Raw genomic sequence first — 22221 nt, forward strand, 5'->3', positions numbered from 1 at the left:
TTCGATCTCGAACAATGTGGACTAGATTGAACTTTCAGGGCTCTCTTTTGATTCATTTCTTTGGGTAGATTCTGTAAATTACAACCATATTTTTAGAGATGTTTCTGTTTAAGTGTAGATTTTAATTAAATCCCTGTAACAAACTCACTCTCTCTCTTTCTCTCTCTCTCTCTCTCTCTCTCTCTCTCTCTCTCTCTGTCTCTCTCTGTGTTATTAAAAAACACAGAACTGATATATATTTAAGTTTGATTTATTCTTTATTGTACACCATACCGACACATTTACAAACGAGCACGCATGTGCAAGGCAATTCCGGAACGAAGTGAATAAGGAAGAGAAATCACATCATATCCGTAGTTGATAAATAAATTAAAGTAACTGACGATTACGTATTTCATAGTCTTACTGTGATACAAAGTCTTCAAAAACTTCAAGGGAAAACGCAATTTAATCGTATCAGAATAACAACATGGTTAAACGTTTCATTTTTCTTATTATATACTGCCATTTCAATTTAGGACGTGACGTACGCGGTAAGTTTGAACTTATATTTCTATTCTGAAGACCCCATTCTGTTTATACTTCTATGGTATGTAACTGCACTGCCAAAGCATAGGAGAGAAAAACGTATTTTGCCAAAAAATATTTTGAATGTGTAGAGTCTCAAATATTTTTTCTTACATGTTTTAATAACAATTTGAATAACTATTTTGCTCTTTCCTAACACACATATTTTGGAGCAATTAAAATGATTGATTTGTTTGTATATATCAACAATTAGGTCGGAGATGTCAATCTGCAATCTATAATTTAAATTTTAAAAAAAGTCAAGTGTTGCCTGCACTTGCAGTTTAAGGTTAACTGAAAAATAGTCAAAAATAATTTTTGATCAATTTTATAACGATGTTTGTTGGTAAAATGTATCCAATTTCATGTGTATTCCTCTTCGAAATAATAAACAAATTTGGCATTGCTGAAATCATTTAAAACTCAAGGCCAAACGTTGTATTTATTACCGACTGTTATTCGGAATTGATTTACAGAAAAAAGTAAATACATGTACTCGTATCTGCAATTCTATTGTGAACGTTTACATGCAGCTTTTATGAGTAATCACATGTAATCTTATCAGATCTTAAGGTCTGTCGTGGTTATCGAATTTATCGTTAAAAAATTTTAACTGTCAAACTGTCTCCGATAAAAACACTTATTTTTCAATAGTAATTGTTTGTATACAAACTTAACCGTACGTTTATCTTACTTCTTATGTTTTCCTAGCAACGGACATTTTAAATCTAAAATCTACTTGAGCTTATGAATGCCTTTAACGTAACACAAACAAACAAACAAACAATTCTTGTAAAACTAGTCAATATCCTTACGCCCTTGGAATAGAAATGCGTTTTATCTTAAGTTATGATTACATTTGCCTCTAAAAATGATCTCTAAAATATAAATAAAATTAAAACATAAATTTTTCTAATGTCTACTTATTGTTAAGATGTGCATATATTATTAAAACAAGTCTTTAAACTCAATTTGTCTCCAGTGTACGTATAAGAGTACATATGAAATTAATCAAATCATCTTTCAAGTCGGTTGACATAAAATATAACGGGAACCAAATTTCCCGCAAGTGACCAAAAAAATCGTTATCCTTCATGAAAAAAGCCAGATATAAATAATCATCATTTATCGCATTTCTGAAAATGTAGGAAGGAAACGGTGGTGTCTACAACTGGCAGTCGCACATTTGTTTAGTTAAAAATTATATGCATCATTGGGTTTGAATATTTTCATCACAAAGTCACTGATATTTTGATAATAAACCAAACTTTAATGCATAGAGAACTAGGGGACGATAACACTTCATTACGCAATGTACTTAAATATTTCCCTTGTCGATGTTTTTTTTCTATCAAAGTACTGATCCAGTAAATGTTTCAATCCTTGTCATTAAATATGTCGTTTCATTACTCAACTCAACTCAAAAGTCAGTAAAAAGCTTGCTTCATTAATCAGTACAATTGCTATATTAGTTAAAAATATAGATAATTTGTCATTCTTGATCCAAACGAGGCATCTATCAAACTAGTCCAGCAATAAGTACTCCAAAAGCTTTAATTCATTATAGGTAGAGCTTTCATGAAGCTTCTGGGTTTTGGTTACATAACAAACATGAAGCTTTCGTGTTTTGGTTACATAACAAACATGTTAAGCGTTTAGCGTATACGCATACCACTTAAAAATTATTTTAAATCTCAGTTTGATATTATGAAAACGAATTCTTAAGTATACATGATAGTTATTTCTGGAATTATGCTGAAATGAACAATATTTAAAATCTGAGTTTAATACCTAATTTGACAAAATACAATAATAAATCATAGATTAACTTGACATGTGCTATTACTAAGGGATACATCTATTGAAATTATTTTTTATCAACTCAAATTTTTATTGTGACCCCATTTCTAATTAAAAGTTATGCATATAAACTTGTTGCTGAAAGTATAACTTGTATTTATTCCAGGTCAAAGGGCATGTGTTGAAGACAGTAAGAATACATTGTTTATCTTTCTCTCTCTTTCTGTACTTTTTAAATTTCAATCAGTTACAGGTATATGATCATTGCGATGAAATATAGTTTACATAACATTCGTCGATTTAACATTGTTGTAATTTACTACCCATTCTTTTCAGGCAATGTCCTGGATAGTTGCGATGGTAGCGTAATTTCTAAAAATAACCTTTATGTGGACTTCGGTGTAATCAAATACCAGTGTTCTTGTTCTTTTAACTTCGCCTTCAATGCAGGGTTATTTTATTCACTGTCTCGAAATCCTGGTGTTGATGACTGTGGAACGGCAATACAAATCGAAGAGATTAACGGTGCCACATTTAGGATGCAATGTACGTCATCAGTACCTGGCACAGTTTATTCTTCGGAATTTACAATCGTAGAGCTGTCTTGTGTTGATTCAACAAAATGCGATAATGCAGGATACTGCTTACGAATTTTGTCTAACGGTATGTATTTTTAAAATATAATTCTCATATTACTTACTTTAAAAAAAAATAACAAAATATAAAGTTACAAACAATACCTATGTAATGATTATGTTCACACCGTGCAATTTTTCATTATCAATGATTTTGTAATTCCACTTTGTTAACCTCCTAGATGCTTCGATAGTTGTAAATGGATCTTGTCAATCCAAGTCATCAAGTGAAGCGAGCATTACCACTGCGCAGAGCGTCCCAACACGTTTAATACAAAGCGACCAAACATCTGCAATGCAAAAGAACAGCAATCAGGCAGATATTACAGCGTTTACACTTGAAAAAGGTAGCGTGTTTTTTGGATTTTTTAAAAACTTAACATAAAGAAATGAATGTTTTAAGAGATACAGCTACACCATGTATATGAAGCAAATATTTTATATCTTTGACTTTGCTACAATGTAGTATCAAAATTAATGTGGATTCCAAATAATTGAGACATTGACATCCAATATGTGTGGACATTACTTCAAATTAATTTGCATATCATCATTCTATGCAAAGTCAATCACACAATATTGTTCTTTCTTTTAGGCATATCTCAATAATATGCACACGTAACCTCGTTTTATTTGAAAACTAGTTATATACTAATTTTATTTTTTGTTTTTCCCATTAACAAATACACAATCCAAGTTGTTCTTTAGTACACACATGTATACATATCATTATTTAATGCACAGTTAATCAAACATTATTGTTTATTATCTAAACGTATTTCATAAACATGGACTCGACTCTTGCTTCAATCGAAAGCTAGCCAATTAGAGTTTGTCATACTATGTATTGATATATTTGCGGGAAAATAAGTGCGTAACACATTTCGATAATAAGAAAATGAACAAACGGAGTGGTATTACCAAATGGATGAAGAAAAAAGGTATGGAAATTATTTACTATAATTATTTACTATTATTACTTCACTTACGAATGCATTTTCCTCTCATTACCAGTTAACATTACCTGATTCTTGGCTGATCGAACTGGCAACTAGCCATACATTATTGTCGAAAGAAATTATTGTAATAAATTTTTATTGATTATTTCTGCCCCATGTTTTTTACGCCTTTCTACACTTGCAAACAGTTCCGCCCCGTTTTGATTTTGCCTATTGGCATTTAGAAATAGATATTTGTAAAACGTTAGCAACTTGTTTAAAGAAGAAAGGTGCGAAAATTAAACTGGGCAAATATTATCCCTGTTCAAAGGTTCAACTGATAAATGATCAACTGATGATCTGCTGATTAACTTGATGCAAGCAATGTAGCAAGGTAGTGAAGAATTGCAGTACCATCCAACAGAGGCAAGGTATACATTTAGGTACTCAGAATAAAAAGAAATGTTGCACAAATAGAATCCTTATATGTTTGTAAAATCTATGTACATGTGTCTTTTCAAAGTAAGGATGATTCCTCAATGAATCATACCATTTTTAATTGCCGATGCAAAAAATCGATTCTACACTTGGTTGTACTTTTACAATAAAATATGTTGTGCGAATAAGCCGTCTTTTAAAAAACATATATACATCATGAAATTATTGGGTTATAGAATCAATTTGAAAAAAAAAATCAGTTATCGAAAATCATAGATCTTCTAACTAAAGTTGATATAATAAAGATCGATTCCATGGATACGTTCTGAAAGCAGGTGCAATCTAAGGGGTTTTGTGAGATCTAGAGCATTAATTGTTTGATGCATGCAATAATACTAGCTACCGAATATAAGGATTATTTTGATGCTGCATTTACAAAATATCTTTTTGGATTAAGCGAACGATGTTCTATTTTTGGAATTGGTCAACTCCTAGAATCTATAACGATATGATTATACTGGTACATCTGACAATTTTTCTTCATTTTGTTTTACTAAAAAGGTTTAAAATAGATAGCAGAACTTGATTTCAGGTTGCACAAGAGTGTTTTAGGCTGAGGTAAGTATATTTGAGATGATTATTAAAGTATGTAAACACGCCGTTAGTATATAAAAATACGCATGAATATTTGGTTTTTTCTCTGTCACTAAACATTAAATGTTCCTGTAATTTAACATTTCATGAAACTGGTCAAGGACGGATAATTCCACTTATATGTGAATTTATTGAATTCATTATTAAATCACATTGTAATCTATTTCTTAAATACATGCATGACGTTTCTTATTTATTTTGTAGTTATAAAACACATCCCTTGTCTACTTGTACATAAAACAAAACTTAAGTTAATTAATTTAATTTAATGTTCATCGGTGCTTTATATAAGGAACGGTGTTTTGTTGTTTTATATCAAAAGTTTTACATGCATATTCATTAAAAATAAAACTTTAGATAGGAGAATGAAGTGTCATGTTTCTTTGACTTTTATTAGTAAAAAAAAATGATAAAATGATATACTGTTGATGTACAATATGAATGGTAAAAATATAAACATATATTTGCTGTTCACTGGTTCAAATTATAGTGAAATAATTAAGACATCTTTATATATATATATATATATATATATATATATATATATATATATATATATATATATATATATATATATATATATATATATATATATATATATATATATATATATAAATTTTTTCTTTATAGTATAATTTTTTCGTTATTTAGCTACTTTACAATTATTGACTACAGATTAAGATGAATCTTTATTTGTTAAAAAACAAACTTTTAGAATATTAAGAGCATAAATTTAAAAACAAATTTGAATTTTAAATTTAAATTAATATTATTATTATGATGAGTATATAATGCTCATCTTAGTCATTTTCCAGCACTAACATTAATTTGAATGAATATAACTTTTCTTCTATTCCTTATTGAAATTATTTTGTTGTGTCTACTTGATGGGGAATGATCTATATTAGGGGAACTCGCTTGCAGTGAGGGACCCTTATGATTCCAGTCTCCGGTCCAAACGGTTTGGGATGACTGTTAAATATAAAACCAGGTAAAACTTAAATAAAAATTAAACTTGTTGTTTTCTTGGCGTCTCCGAACAGTGACCCACGGAGGGGGCGCTATATAGTTCGGAGACCCAAATATCATTTCAACTCTGTTTCCTATCATTATGATGAATATAAAAATATTGCACCACTTTTAACTTAATTCTTCTTATAGGTCAAAGAGCATGGGGTGAAGACAGTAAGAATGTCATTTTTACATTCTGCTCTTCCTCTCTTTCTCTCTCTTTCTCTCCCTCTTTCTCTCCTTTCTTGATTCCAATTCATTACATTCATAATATGATTGACGCGATGAACAATGAAGTAAAATACATTAAGAAAGGAATAGTTTTAGCAAATTTCTATGTGATCATATATGTTTTTCAGGTAATAACCTAGACAGTTGCAATGGTCAAGTCATCTCTAATATTAACATTAATGTGGACTTTGATGTAATCAAATACCAGTGTTCATGTTCTTTTACAAACGTCTTCAGTGTAGAGAAAGTGTATATACCATGTCGGAATCCTGGTGTTGATTACTGTAAAAACGCAATACAAATTAACGAGATCAATGGTAAACAACACCGAATTTCTTGTTCTTCCTCACCAGCACCATTGGTTTCTACTGCATATATTCAACTTCAGTGAAGTTGGTAAGTGATCATCCAGTTTATGCCGATTATACACAATACTGTTTGCGTGTCTTTTCTAATGGTTTGTATTCTTTATAATCATTTAATTGTAATAATACTCACACGCATGCGCAGGTGCACCCCCACTTCTAACACTTACTTGCGTATATCAATACATAATTTTCTTCTCACATTATATCCAACCAAATTTCTGTTACTTTTAGAGAATGCTACATTCATATCTTACTTATTTATTAGAATTATCTATTATTTATAGTAATGTATTTTAATTAACATATGTTTCGAACAAGGTTATGGCTCTTCTCAGTCCATATCCTAATCTTCATCCCCAAGCAAAGCTAACATTACTCCAACGACTTACCATGATTTAACTCATAGCTTTCCGACAATATCTACGCAGAGGAGCATCAATCAGAAAGACAATGTAACAATTGCATTGAAAAAGACTTTTGGTTTTTTTGTTAGTTTTACCTTGTTTTGATTAAAAAAATCACGAAGTAGAATGCCTATTAATACCCATAATAGTCGTTTTTATATACTGTTTTTAGAAACACCAATCGCATTGAGAAAATTTGTGCATAACAGCAGTTATAGCTTTTAATTTTAACGTTTGACTGTACATTGCGAATTAAATAGGTATGCATATCCTTATAGATTTATCGATAAGAGTTAACCCTTACTGTAGTACAAATTGTTTTGGGCAATAAATAAACTTTTAAGAATCAAGTTATCAAAATATATACATGCAAGTTTAAACATTCTCGATATGATCAGAAATACTACCATCCAGATTACAATTAAAATGCAATACCTATACTAAGTGAGTTTTAAATAATTACCCCAAAATCTTTAGATTCCTAAATTGGGGGAGGGTGGTAGCCTATAAATTAGCATCAGATCTACCTATGTGTTTTAAATATGATCTTTTAGGTATTAAACAATTAGTTAAGAAAATGTTAATGTTTGTAAAATTTGAATATTTTCTAATATATATATTCAGTGGTTTTCTTTTGAGATTAATTTAGTCAAAAATGGTCACGATCATCCATCCCTCCTAAAATGAAATGTACCGTAAAAAAAAGATACAAATACAAAGTAAAGGAAAGAAAAAAATGTCTTTTACATTGTAATAACTAAGATTTGCTGTATATATATGTAAATATGTGCCTATTTTATCAAAATAATAATTAAAAAAAAAGTTTAATAGCCAGAGCTGGTGAAATAGTCTTGGTTATATTCTTGGCTATTATCATAATAGTAAAACAGCAATTTAAATACCGCTCTCTCTCTCTCTCTCTCTCTCTCTCTATTATATTTTAGTTAGAAACAAAGTCATTTTTGATAATAGATAATATAGATTTTTGAAAAGCTTTACTTTGAAAAAAGTGTATATTTACAATTATATTTTCTACATTCAGAAAAAAGGGCAGGACAAGTAAATCCAAGAAAGGGTTGACAGAAAATATTTATCATTTGAGGAAAGACGAAAGGCTACAAGGCGATCTTCAAAACATCTAAGTTGACTAATCCAAACTCTAAGCAGACTGTAGGTGTTCTCAATATCATCAGTCCGACATCAAAGTGGATACTGGATGATTTTATTTATCTGCTGACAAGGTTGATAGAGACATTGATGATGGTCACAAAAACGTTTTTTGACATCGATCGTGCGGTTTATTTAGAAATTAACGATTCCGGAAAGAATATTCATAATAGGAATATGGCGTTTGAGTATGACTATGCTAAGGCTTGACATGAGCAATAAAGTAGCATGTATGTCTGATGTATTCCCTTGATGAAATCAAGACAAAGGTGTACTCATACATTTACTAAAAGACTTGTATGAATTTTGAGTTACTTTTCACAATATCCTAAAATAACATGTGTTGCCCATAGACTTCAGTGTAAAATTCAAGATGAAATTAATAAGTAATTATACATTATTGAAAATTCCTTTGTTTAAGCATTTTTATTTGATTACATCTTTAAAATGATATTATGTTTATAAATATAATACCACTTTTTCTTTCGGTACAAAATGTGGTCGTGACACAATAAATACCTTAATGTGTCACTAGTCCAACCTAAATTTATGGTGTTTATTATATAGGATGACATCTTAGAAAAAAAAGTTGGTAAAATAAATCGTTTGTTGACAGATTACTTTTCACGTTATGAGCTGCCCTAAACCAATTAGACCTTGAAAAAAAAATCCATAAAAATAAGATTTTGCTAGTTTTCTGCTTGGATCTGTCAACAATGTTAAATATTTAAGCATTATTTAATTGACTATTGATTTATTTTTAAAAAAGCTTCTGTGTCTAAATTTTAGCCGGTGTTAGTAAAAGAAAAAGAAAAAAATGGGGGCTGGGGGTGATGGCATAAAACGAAACAAGATATAAGCATATTCTGAGATCCTGGTTATTCAACAGAAATAGCGTTTTTTATTTTACTTTAACAAAATCAAGTTTCTTAACATTTATCATTTCTATCTCTCATACAATACATACATTACCGTTCTAATTGTTTTTTATTGTCATTGTTTACAACAGGAATGTTAAGCAAAATCAACACAGAATATCTTAAGCGCTAAGGAAAAGTCAAACCATTATTATAAAATCCGTATTAAGGTAACTCCATACTCGTAAAATTCTCTGAGGAAAGTTGAAAAACCGAACTGATTTCGATTTAATAGACTTAAATGTCATCAATTGTTAGAAAAAATATACATGTCATCACACTTTTTGAGATGCCAGATAAACATAAACTAAAGCATATTTTAGCATTAGAAAAATGTATTTTTTTTCTGTCAAAAGTAAAATCTTGTAGGCAGAAATTTGTTTTTCTTGTTTAATTTTAATGTCAACTTTATCAGAAAACTAAAATTACAAAAATATTTTAAAATTAATCGTTGGAATAAGAAAAACTATAGCATTTAGACATACAACTGAGAGAAAAGTCAGAAAAGAGTTATTTCCCCTTTGCATAGATAAAATATATAAAAATTTGGAAATTTAGTATAAAATTAAGTGCAAAAATATCTTTAACCTACCAATAATTCTAATTACATTCATGTGATTATATTCACATAAAATAAATAAAACTATCTTGCACAATTTTTAAAGAGTTCAAAGTTTTACAAAAAAGTGTGACGTCACAGAACACTGGATCTACTTTAAGACGAAGTGCGATATTCGGAATACTCGAACATTCTCTTTCAAATTAAAACAACGTATTCTATAAGAACATGTTTTGCTAACAATATGTAATTGACTAGCATTAAAAAATAATAGGTCATGTAAGATAAATCATAGATGAGTGAATTATTCTATATGTATTATGTCTTTTTCAAAAGATAATAAATAAAGTTTTATGTTTATTTGCAATCACAGATTCAATATGGTTTAACTCAAAAACTTATAACTTCATACAGCTTTTTTCACCGATTTTATAATAAATAAATAAGGAAACAAACTTTGGAGTATGACAACTGACTAGGTTTATTCTACAATTGTACAATTCCAAGTGTTTAATCCAAACAAAGTGCATTTGTTCTAACGAGTTTACTCATTATACAAGAACGACAATCAAAGAACGATATCACAATGCTGTATGTATACTTCGGAAACATTCCAAAGCCATATATTACTTATTTCTAGCGAAAAAAGATAATTTCATGCACTTTATTTTTAATGTATCTGACAATTAAATGACAGATGCGAACATGAAAATATTTAAAATGTTGCATTAATACATGGTACACATTGACATGTTCTTTATGCCGTTTTCATGCATTTTAAAATAAAAATAAATTTAAAATAAAAATAAAAGAGCGATCTACAAATCTACTATGTATATATTTCTCACGATTATAAGTACACTCTAACTATTTGTTAAAACATATTTTAACAATAAAAAAGTTAATCTTATAGCTAATATATCATATATTTGTAAGGTTATAATAAAACTATTCAAGATCAATATACAATGCAATAAAAATGAACAATGTTTAAGTATCATACGGTTGGCGCCATGCAGAGCTAGGAAACGGACAGTATGCCAACTCAAAGTTAAGCTTCATGTACGTTCTTTCACACGAGAAATTAAACATTTTGTGAATATGTTTTAACTTGGGCCTATAAATATAACTTTTAAGTTTATACATTATTCAAAGGTACAAGAAACTAAACCATAATTATGTCTTGGTTTTGTTAGAACGAAATAAGATTTAAAGAAATAAATATATAAACTATCAATAATTTCTATTTTGTCTTGTATAATTTTTATAAACTATAGATGTTGAATAAAGAGTGAGGACACATCTGGACCCCTAATATGGATTATTAATTTAACAAAAAAGTTCTTTCAATTTAAAATCATTTTCTGCTAAAGATTTGAAAAATCTATAATCCGGAAAAATTTAAATGTTTCTAACCTGGTAGAGATGTGTTTCTGTTAGATTTGTAATGCTTAACATATGTTTAACAAATTATTGCACACCAGTACAGTAACTGTTACAGTAAAATATGTAATCGGAGGAATCTGAAAGTTTTTAATGAAGAAAGGGACGCGCTTTTTCACACCTTACGGTTCACGAACCAATTTTCTGATTTCAATTGATATTTATTTTTTCATTTTTCTAACGCCTGTCGTGGATTCCTGTGAATTTTCAGTACAATGTTCTTCTAGATTCTTTGCGGACAAGGTGCTACCGCAAACGTCGAAACATAAACCCACAGAAGTATAAGACCAAATATTGCGAGAGCAATGATTATTGTTGAAATCACGACATGTTTGTTTTCATCATTTAAATTCATCATTATATCGTCTTTAAAGAAAAAGTATGATCAACATTCTGGACTGGAATCTCTGTATATTCTAAAATTATCAATTATATAATGAGACAGTGATGTTCTTCCTGGTGTAATGCGACTTTTAACAAATGTAAATAGCATTGATTTACCTAATTCATCCCGTGTGTATGTTAAAGTGAATAAAGTGTTCGTAACCATTTTGTTCGTCGTTAAATCTACAAGAAAAAATTTAAAACAGCCTTTATAGATATAGAATATTCACAATTTTGAGATTGCACAATTTAATTAAGGACTTGGCTGAGGGCAGTTTTCTTCACATGTATCATCCCAAGGAGGCTCATAAACAATGACAAAGACAAATCCCTATTTCAACAATATAACATTACTTAAGTTTACGTATAAGCTATAATGTAGCAACGTATGTGAAGCATTCAACATTGGAGTAAATATTTTGAAACTAGCTGTTGACACATCTTTTTTGAAACATGAAATATATAATATTGAGACTAAAGAAGTGAACATTATATAGATAATATAAAATCATCTATTCCATTCTAGTGCATAAACATATGCTTGAAATAAGATTATTCAAACGCTAGTACAGACCTTATCAGTACGGCATGTTAAATTAGCAGGAATATAACATTGTATTAATAATCGTATATTTTAATCTAAACCCTGTAACGCCCTTTTTTTAACCATTTGTATGCAATTTTGTCAAAACATAACAACTTTACTCACTATATATGCATCCCTCCTTATGGTCACAGCGATTTTCTTCGCAACTGCAATTTTGTTGACACTGAAAACCAAAACCTGGAAATCGACACGTTAGTTCACAAGTTAGGCCAAACGAACCAATTGGGCAACCTATAAAAATATTGAATTCACTACATAAGCATTAATTGGAAATTAAATATTAACTCGGGAAAGAACGAAATAAATCAAATTAAATATTCATATAAATGATAGAAAAAATATAATTTCAGTGACATCGGTTTTGATTGGAAAATAGTTATTTGACTATAATGTCTTAATTATCCACATCGATAAACTAATGTTTCGTGCTATGCAACTAAAACAACTAAACGTACCCGTATGCACTCATAAAGTTGAAGAGTTTTTATTTTCATATAAAAATATTTGAATTACTAGTAACCTATTATACAATTCATTACAACATTCGAAATGTGATGCATGTACATAACTGCATTTTGACGGTGGAAGAAAATGTAAACGAACAACTGAACAACTGAACTGAACAATTGAACAACTTAACAACAAACAATTGAATGTTCTATTGCTTTCCTTAGTAGAAAAATAATGCACTTTGATTTTATGTTTAGCAAATGCGTATTCAGAGGACTTAAATTTTGCTGATATATAACTTAATCAAAATGGCCGTTCATTGGAATTTCATAAAATTCAGTCAGTTGGCCATCTAGATATACTGAGAAATCATTGAAATATTGATGTATTATTTTTTTTAAATAACTATATTTACTGATAAAATTAACACATACTTTCACATCCCGTCCTGTGATTACAGCGTGATTGTTTGCAATTACATTTGTTCTGGCAAAGATTTCCAAAGGTTGGGTATCTGCATTGCAATGAACAGTTTAAACCAATGTATCCAATTGGACAAACTGAAATAAGTACATAAATACTTAAACTTAATGTGTTATTCAATTCAGATGCTGTGATGTTTAAAAAAATATATCTAATAAAAGCCACACAATCTTAAAAGAATATTTTACCTTTGGCCGTTGTACTCACAGTTGCATATCCACGACTATTAAAAAAAGATAAAAGTCATAGTAATACAGTGTAAGCTTTATATTATACATATATTTTTAATTATAAAAAAAACAGAATTTACCTCTGAGTCATGGGTTTCACAACAAATATACAATTTAAGACAAAACAAAATATGATTGTTTGTTTCACTAAAAGTGCACCCGAAATCATTATTCACTGATGTTAACAAATAAAAGATGTTTCAACACTTCCTGTGTTTTTCAGTTTGTTAATTAAATGTGTAGGTTCCTGAAAGTATATCATATATAATTTTTCAGGTTATATTAGGGGATGACCTTACAATGCTGAATAATTCACGATAATTATTTTATCAAGGAAATATCTAATACATTTGAATATTTATTTCGTAATGTCCTCGTTTGACAAAGTCAAGGATTCACCATGCAAATACATATGTGTATCTTATTTAAACTTTAGAAAAGAATTGTGATCGCCAAGTAAAATGCAACATCAATTTTAGGAGTTTAAAAGTCAATAAATATATTTAAATGATAGCAAATCCAACGTTTACAGTTCATACAACTCTATTAATTTATTGGTTTAAAATGTGCGATTCTGTTTTGTTTAAAAATAATATTTATCTAAATTCTCAAGAACAAACACGACAGCTCTTTTTTTAAATAAGAAATATACATGTTTATATTCAACATAAGAAAAACATTCGTATTTCGTACTAAGAAAATCCGTTTGATATAAACTAACGTTTTGGTGATTTAATGACTGTAAACTTTTCAAAATTGAAAAAAAGTAGCATTAAGATTTCTTCAACAATTGATTTGGAATTGTTGTATCACGTGTTTACAAGAATTATTTGTTTAATTCGATAACGTGAAATATTACCCAAAACAATCATTGGACAAAGAAGGATAAGGAAGGGATGCCTCTTAAAATATTTTGCAGATAATTAATCTATGCAAAATAAATCAAACTGGATATGTAAAATCAATGTTTATTTTTCCTTTTAACTCAATCATCTATGTAAAAAATCCCAGTATATATATATATATTTTAATTACTTTTAAGATTTACAGAGATATAGATGCATTAATATAACCTGAACTGTTTAATGTAGCGTTATGTTTCTTAAGCCTCATTTTGGATCAAAATAACAGGATGATTTCATTAACTGGATAAGGGTGTAACTTGCGTGTCAATTTGCAAGCGAACACTTCAGCCTTCAAATTATGCAATAAGTAAATGCAGAATGAATAAAATTTGCAGCTTGTCTTGGAAAATTACGAATGAGAGTTTGAATTTAGAAACAAGAGAAACTAGAGCGATTATTTGAAAAATTAACACTTTGATAAAGTTTACTTCTGAAATTGTAATCTAAGTTCTTTTAAGAAGAAATTGGAGTTCGTCCTCTACATGCATTTCCTCCTTTAGTTACAAAGTTTCCATGTGCACTCAGTTTAGACAAGTTCACCCTGAAATTGTGCAGTCTCCATTTTCACCGAAACTGTGCCATTGTTGATCTAGCTAATATGCCTAAAAATGTTCATTGAGATGTTATTTTCTAGATAAAAATTTTCCTTTAAAAGTTTGAATGTTCTTAATTTTGGAGTATTTAATCGTGATATCCATTTGCCATCTGAGTTCATGTTCTAACTGCTATTTGCTAATAAAATGAGTTATAGTGCATGGGGGCACATTTTCATTTGCTGTCAGTATATCTACATCATCTAGAATAGACAACATGCATTTATGAACAGTTACATTACTACATGTACATATTAATATGCGATCGTGTATTATCAAACAACAACAATAATAATCATGCACATGATATACCATATGACTGCTCTGAAGACAACAACGTCAGAAAATAATGAGTAACATAAATACAAGGATTTTAATTACTAAAGCGTCTTGTCAATGAATTAAAGTCAGCAAAAGAAGTCTTTAAGCGTTGCGTGCACTTACGTTGATCTTAATTCTACAAATAATCTCAATCTTGCACTAATCAGACCAAAAAAATTAAAAATTAAAAAAAAAAAAAAAAAGAATGCATCAGAATATAAACTAATCACATTTCCATTTGAGCTTGATTCATGTTACGATTAATCTTAAATGGAGATTTTTATCAAAAAGTAGAAAACAAGGAACATTATGTTTTCTAAACTAAGTGGTATTTTCTTGCACTTACTTTAGAAAATTATAAGAAACGTTTTACAATAGCATACATTAAATGCGTAGTTATAAAATCTGAATTGTATGATACCATTATGATACCACTATCGACCAAACAGAAAAATTTGCTTATTTAGTTTTTGACTATCATTGATAAAATGTTTAATTATTGGAATTTGTTAGTCATGAGTATATATCAATACTAAAAAGAATATTGTACACTTTTAAGCATAACAACTTTAGGAATATCTACACCGATGGAGGAATTTCTCAAAAGGTTAATGTGTTTCAGATGCCAATTAAATTGATAATCTAAACTCTAAATATAATATACCATCTCCTTTAATTTTGTGAATAACAAAAGTTAATAACGATTTATAATATACCCATGAATGGGTTTAAGTTTAAATCTGTTCATTTTCTCGACTAATTGTTAGTAACTATTTGGCTGATAACTGCTTGTTCAAACTACGTAATCTATAGTAACATATTGTTTTGCAGTAAATTTACAAATCCGTCATAGGTTTTATGAATTGAAATAAGATTACATTAGCCAAAAAAAACATATTTGAATTGAAGCTACTTACCATTGTTAAAGGGACATGGTCACGATTTTGGTCAAATAACATTTTTTTTGTGTTTATTATTTGCAATGCCTTAGAAATGCAGTTCTTATAACCAATTTAAATTTTGGTGTCAGTCGATGAGTTTTAAGCAAGATACAGGGTATACAATTCTTCGTCATGTAAACAGGCCCGTGCCCTGTTTTTGTTTACATATGTTCAATATACCAGTAAAAATCTTTTTCAAGCTGATTTATTTTCTTATTCATTTTACGCATAAATAAACAGTATATAACGATTAACACATTCATTTGACGTCTAAAACTGGAATTTTCACTTCAACATTCAAAATGTACACAAAAGCTTTGTTTACGTAGCGATCAGAATCGTGACCATGCCCCTTTAAGTGCTACAAAATGAGTGCGCTATTGAACGATTTCAAGTACTGTAACTTTGAGTGTATGCCTCATAAATAGCGTAATTCTTCCTAACATTGTATTTGCCATACAAGAACGAATAAAATAAAGTCTTATGAAACAACTATTTTAACAAGGATAAAGTGCTATAAACAGCTTTGTAATCTGTCCGAAGTTAACAAGCATCAATGTGATGTCGCTTTGTGACATTGCATCTCTTACGTGCATGGCAAAACAGGTGCAGACATAAAATTATGCATAAATAAACGAAAGCTATTGGCATTTACTTCAGACTTTTCTTCATCATCAAGGTCAGATTGAATGAAAGGCAGAGAGCACGCTTCCAAAATTTGGCATTAGTATTTCGCAAAATGACTTGTAATAAGAATGCATTGTAAAAAAAACATCATTATCAACAAAAGACGATTTTCGGTCCTAGTCACTCTCTTTTTTCAGTAGTTGTTGTTTGAAGATGTATCGTAAATCAGAAATTTCAGGCGTCGTTTGCTACTTCTCATTTAAACTTATTGCTAATTGTAATGTGCTGTAACCTGATAAGTAACAGGCAGTTTAAGAAAACATCGACTGGATATTTTTAAAAACCGCATTTCAAAGGGTTCTTTACAACATGGCGTCTAAATCGTAGTACAAAATCATTTGTATTCTATTATGTGAGTTTAAAACACGTAGTAAACCATGTTGTTCTATAATTACAAATAGCTTTAAACAGAATTTTATGTCTCGTACATTGAACAATTATAAATATGTACTTTTTTCATTTAGATGTTGTGACTCTGAACAATGTTTTAGTAAAATGTAAAAATAAGTATATGCTATTTACCGTTTTCTAAGAACCATAAGAGCGACGTCGAGCAAAGCAAAGAACCAAACTAAATGGAAATGGAATATTTGATTGTACGTAGTGTATATCTTACACAAGAAATAATACTTTTGAGACTTAATCTGTTTTGATTGACCTAATGACTATTAAGAGTGTGTGTTGTATTAGTGATAGGTATAAGAAACTAAACAAAAAAAATATTTTTTTCTCATTTCTTTTATAGCACGACATCTGTCGTTAAATAGCTCAAACTAAAAAAACGGTTAATCTTTGGTTAGTATTTGAATGCTGTTTAATTTGAACAAGATCACCGAAGCCAGTTGATGATTTTAGACCATGGTGAAAAACAATCTTTAAAATGTACAAACATATTGTTCTGAAGTGTTCTACACCCTCTCTAAATTTCTGTGGAAAATCGCTTCATAAATTTACTTAACATTTACAAAAACTGTTGCCTATATTTTAAACTTTATTGTAGTTCATATATATATATATATATATATATATATATATATATATATATATATATATATATATATATATATATATATATATATATATATATATATATATATATATATATATATATACACACCATAAATGTCTATCTTACCTTTGTAATCTGACACATTGCCTTTTTACACGTGCATTAAATGCCTTTTGCACAATTACAAATCTTAATTACGACAATAATCTTTAGATTGGTGACAGGGACAATAATCGTTGAATTTTCAGATTTCAGAACTTTTTAAACGACTTTAAAATTAACACGACGAAATGATGCAATATTCTGAGTTGCTAAATATTTTTATTTGCCTGATGATAAACAAAAAATGTGTTCGATATTCGGTAATAGGCGTTTAAATAGAAGGAAACGTTCACATAGTGATTTTTTTTTACTTCAAATATTTGTGTTTTTGCAGATAAACTAAGTTCCATCAGATTTCTTTATTCAATGAATGCTAAAAATAGACGTAAAAAATACTAATGTTTGAGTATCTTAAATTCCAATGCTAATAATGATAGCACAATACATATTATAAATGCCATATTTATTCCAAGGTCACGAGATTTCATTGTTAGATATAGTTATTTTCATGTCATGTGCGTTGATTGATTTTCATAAAACTGACGGTTCCTTGTTTCAAATTAAACGTTTTACACTTTTATTACACTTTTAAGAATACACTGCTATGAAGATTTCGACCTCATATCATATCTATGAATCGGGATTTATTACGTATCGTTTATACATGTATGATACTAACACATGCCTTTTTCCTGGTTTGCATTAGCAAAAAGAAACACTGAAAAATTACTTAATCTAGTTTTCTGGCATTTAGACCTCTTTTTCATTAAAGATTGATGTATTATTAAATTGCCAAAATTAAACTGAGATTAAATGTGCTACTCTCCAAAACAAACATGCTTGAATGCTTAACGCTGTTTGTCAAAACAAAGCATAGTATACATATGTTCTGAAGGAGAAACGCCTCTTAACATGAATCATACGTTCAATACTGGTACCGTAACATCCGTGTACGTGGTCACAAAATTCTTGTGTACACTTACACTTTATCTGACATCCACTACCGTAGCTAGGATGTCTGCAAGGTTTTCTCAGATTTTGCACCCAATCACACAACTGGAAAAACTAGTGAACGAATAAAACGTTTGAGATATGGCCTTTAAAAATCCACCAGAAAATGACCGCTCAGATTTTAAACCATTATAAGGAAGATAGTTTATTTTTTTAATCCTTTTACATAAAGCTATGTATTTATATTTTCAAATACTCAGTTAACTAATGTTTTGGGTTGTGATTTTAGTATTAAACAGATGTAATGACTCTACGACTGGTGACAATTTTGTAGCAGGAAAGAACGTCTGTGATCCCACTTAATTAGATCTAAAAATACTTTTCTCATAAAAAATTTGTAGAAGAAAATATGAACATAGATGCTAGATTGAATAAGACAACAAGAACTAAAAAAATCTTGATCAAGCAATTTTTAACATGAAATGAAAAGTATGTTGACGAATAGTCAAAGAGAGATAAAAAATACATATTTGAATATTCATCGTACAAAACTCAAAATGTATTAATTTTACAATTGCAATCGGTGATAGCGCTGCAAGCCAATATGTTACAGTTGCATATGCTCTGACAGTAGTTTTAAAATTGGGATAGCGACACGGAATGTTGCAGTTGTTTTCAACGGGTCTAGGTGAACACGCTGAAAATAAAAGCATAAACAGGTACATGTACACCAAAGGATAAAAAGTGGTTTCAGTTCTATTGCGTTTATCTTCAGCTTAAATACTTACGAGTAATCTTTGACGACTTAGCTATAGCTTTTTATTCAATCCTTAATCAACAATATTACATTTTATGCGCTGGACATACTAATTGATAAGGATAATTAGTTGAGGTTCAGCAAATTTCAATTTTACTTACGTTGATCTTAATTCCCCGTGGAGTGTACATTTTACAATCACCAGATAAAACAGTTTAGTTTTCAACAAAATGGAATCCATCAAACTATGTAACACTTACAATTCTGTTTGTAGATATTTCATTTTATTACCTAATCAAAGGGATTTTGTTGTTTTATTACAAATTAAATATTTTCGTCTATTTTGTATGTGTATTCAGATTTGCAAGTGATCTATTGAACTGCCGGTCAATAGACTGCGATCTATTAGACCGCCGGTCAATAGACTGTGATCTATTGGACCGCCAGTCAATAGACTGCGATCTACTGGACCGGTAACGTATTTTAGAAAAAATGAAATTTCTACAAGATTAAAAGATAACTATTGTTCTTAGAATTTATCTTCATGGTATGAACACCTTCTGTAATTTACAATAATAAAACGGAATTAGGTAATCAAACAATTTTTTAATGCCTGAACAGTCAATAGACCCGAATTTTTTTCCCTTGGTGCAGGGAACAGCTCAGTATGATCTATTGCCCTCGGCCGTTGCCCTCGGGCAATAGATCATACTGAGCTGTTCCCTGCACCTCGGGAAAAATATTCGGGTCTATCGACTGCTCAAGCATTAAATAATTGTATAATATTACCATATATTGTTTCTACTGATTTTGCAAAACAAGAAACAAAACAAAAAAATGAGTATGCATATTTCCTTGCAGCAAAACTCACACTGCAATCAAAAGCAATTTGTAAAACACTTACGGTTTCATCTTCTTAGTAATTTTGGCGGTATATCCAATAGAATAGTTGTTTTGATTACACAAGAAGTAACCGTTTCACGATTTTATTAGTTGGAATTCATTCATCTGTTTATGATTTTACACACTATTTTACACGTTTTAAAAACAGTTCTTTGGCATTGCTTAATGTATCACTTTTCAAAGTATAATCAAATAGCAATACTATTTTCATATCGTTCATGGGTTTATAATTTTGATATTGGCAATGCATGGATTACCTTATGATTCACTTAAGGTTGTATAACTTTCACTACATTTAAAACTTTACGTAAACACGTTGTAAAAGCTATGTTATGCTTCGATTCTAAATTTAATATTTGTTTTCAATTATTCTTGAGTCATCAGTCAAAGTACAATAAGGAAGTGTTTCGAAATCTAATAATTTTGGCTGTTGGAATTAATTTCTAAAAATTAAATCTGTGTGTATGAAATATGTGGCGAGTCATGATAAATGAATAAGTATATTAATAAAGATATTTTACTTATTTTTGTACGATTAAACAAATAATGAGAGCCCCCCCCCACTCCATAAACACAACAACTATGTACAAATGCATTCATAGTAATGTTAATATGTTACTGGTCAATGCATTTTATATGAAGTTTGAACTTTTGTTGAGTCATTATATAAAGTTCACTGCACAGTTTGAACCACATATGCTCCCTAAGACTATTTTCTTGTAGGTGTTACATGTAACACACCATGGTTAATATGCAAGCATAGGTATTGTAGTTCTGTTTTATATAACCAAATATAATTATTCAGATACTGCTTTTGTATTTCAATATTAAGTATTTTTAAACATTCTGAATAATCACAATTATAAAATTAATATTCCTAACAGGGAGTTGTTGGGAATATACAGTAAGATATATGAAATACAGAATAAAAACTGGAATTACAAAATAACTGTTGTATCTCTTATTTTAAAAACTTACCAGTTTGAAGTTAACAAAACTGTCAATGGACATTGGCTTTGCATATCTGATACAATGCACCTTTTCAAAATAACCGTTTTTAACATTTTTTTATTATATTAATGCACTCCTTAGGTAGCAATGTATTTGTAGCCTTATGTATTTACATATAAATAAAATAAAGAATAAAATTTCATATTTGATAATTATAACACACCGATACAGTTAGATACGTAAATTATACTGTAATGTTTTATTCAGAAGAGATTTAATATAGCTTTATGCTGATTTGCAATCATCATTTTAATATGATTTTACTGCATGTATTAAACAAAAAACGTTATAAAGCTTTTTCCCCTACTTCATACCAGATGAGCGATGAACAAACTTTGGAGTATGACAACTTAAGATGGTTAAGTGCTACAATATGAATGTACAATGGGTTAATTTTCTGTTGAACAACTTCAAGTGCATAATCGAAACAAAGTGAATTTGTTCCATTGAGTTTAATAATTATACAAGAAATTCAGTCACAAACCGATATCATACTGCTATATTTGTATTTTGAAAACATCCCAAGCTATACAGCACTTATTTCAAATGAAAGATGATAATTCATGACACTTTTTTTTCAGATTATCTGAAATGTGCATGACGGGTGTGAACATAAAAACTTTTAACTTTCTGCATAAAGACATGAAAAACGCTGGTAAATTTATGTACTTTAGAACTTTTTCACCAACTTATATTAATGTACTCGTTAAATAGCAATCTTTTAGTTACAGTATGTATTTAAATAAAATAAAAAA

At 29.3% G+C, this 22221-nt stretch overlaps 1 protein-coding gene across 14 annotated transcripts; it reads left to right on the forward strand.

Moving 5' to 3' along the window:
• Nucleotides 1–345: 345 nt before the first annotated feature.
• LOC117692087 (uncharacterized) lies at nt 346–8667 on the forward strand. Of its 14 annotated transcripts, XR_010709343.1 has the most exons (10): nt 346–533; nt 2534–2557; nt 2704–3030; nt 3185–3943; nt 4272–4371; nt 4940–4996; nt 5941–6023; nt 6194–6217; nt 6403–6670; nt 8089–8667. XR_010709343.1 is itself a non-coding variant. In XM_066071524.1 (9 exons), the coding sequence occupies exons 1-5, from the start codon at nt 470–472 to the stop codon at nt 4286–4288; spliced, it is 597 nt and encodes a 198-aa protein (XP_065927596.1). In that variant the 5' UTR covers nt 346–469; the 3' UTR covers nt 4289–4371; nt 4940–4996; nt 5941–6023; nt 6194–6217; nt 6403–6670. The 14 variants fall into 14 exon arrangements, 3 of the variants coding, with proteins under 3 accessions (XP_065927596.1, XP_065927597.1, XP_065927598.1); XM_066071524.1 differs by lacking the exon at nt 8089–8667 and having other exon boundaries at nt 3185–3349; XM_066071525.1 differs by lacking the exon at nt 8089–8667 and having other exon boundaries at nt 3185–3349; nt 4971–4996.
• The last annotated feature ends 13554 nt before the right edge of the window (nt 8668–22221 follow it).

The sequence above is a fragment of the Magallana gigas genome, chromosome 9 (genome assembly GCF_963853765.1).
Source record: "Magallana gigas chromosome 9, xbMagGiga1.1, whole genome shotgun sequence".
Lineage (NCBI taxonomy): Eukaryota > Metazoa > Mollusca > Bivalvia > Ostreida > Ostreidae > Magallana > Magallana gigas.

What these genes read in the sequence shown, in the direction of transcription:
- LOC117692087 (XM_066071524.1), top strand. Translation starts at nt 470, where the DNA reads ATGGTTAAACGTTTCATTTTTCTTATTATATACTGCCATTTCAATTTA. An exon ending in TTTAGGACGTGACGTACGCG is followed by an intron (nt 534 to 2,533) that starts GTAAGTTTGAAC and finishes TATTTATTCCAG; the next exon opens with GTCAAAGGGCATGTGTTGAA. An exon ending in AAGGGCATGTGTTGAAGACA is followed by an intron (nt 2,558 to 2,703) that starts GTAAGAATACAT and finishes CATTCTTTTCAG; the next exon opens with GCAATGTCCTGGATAGTTGC.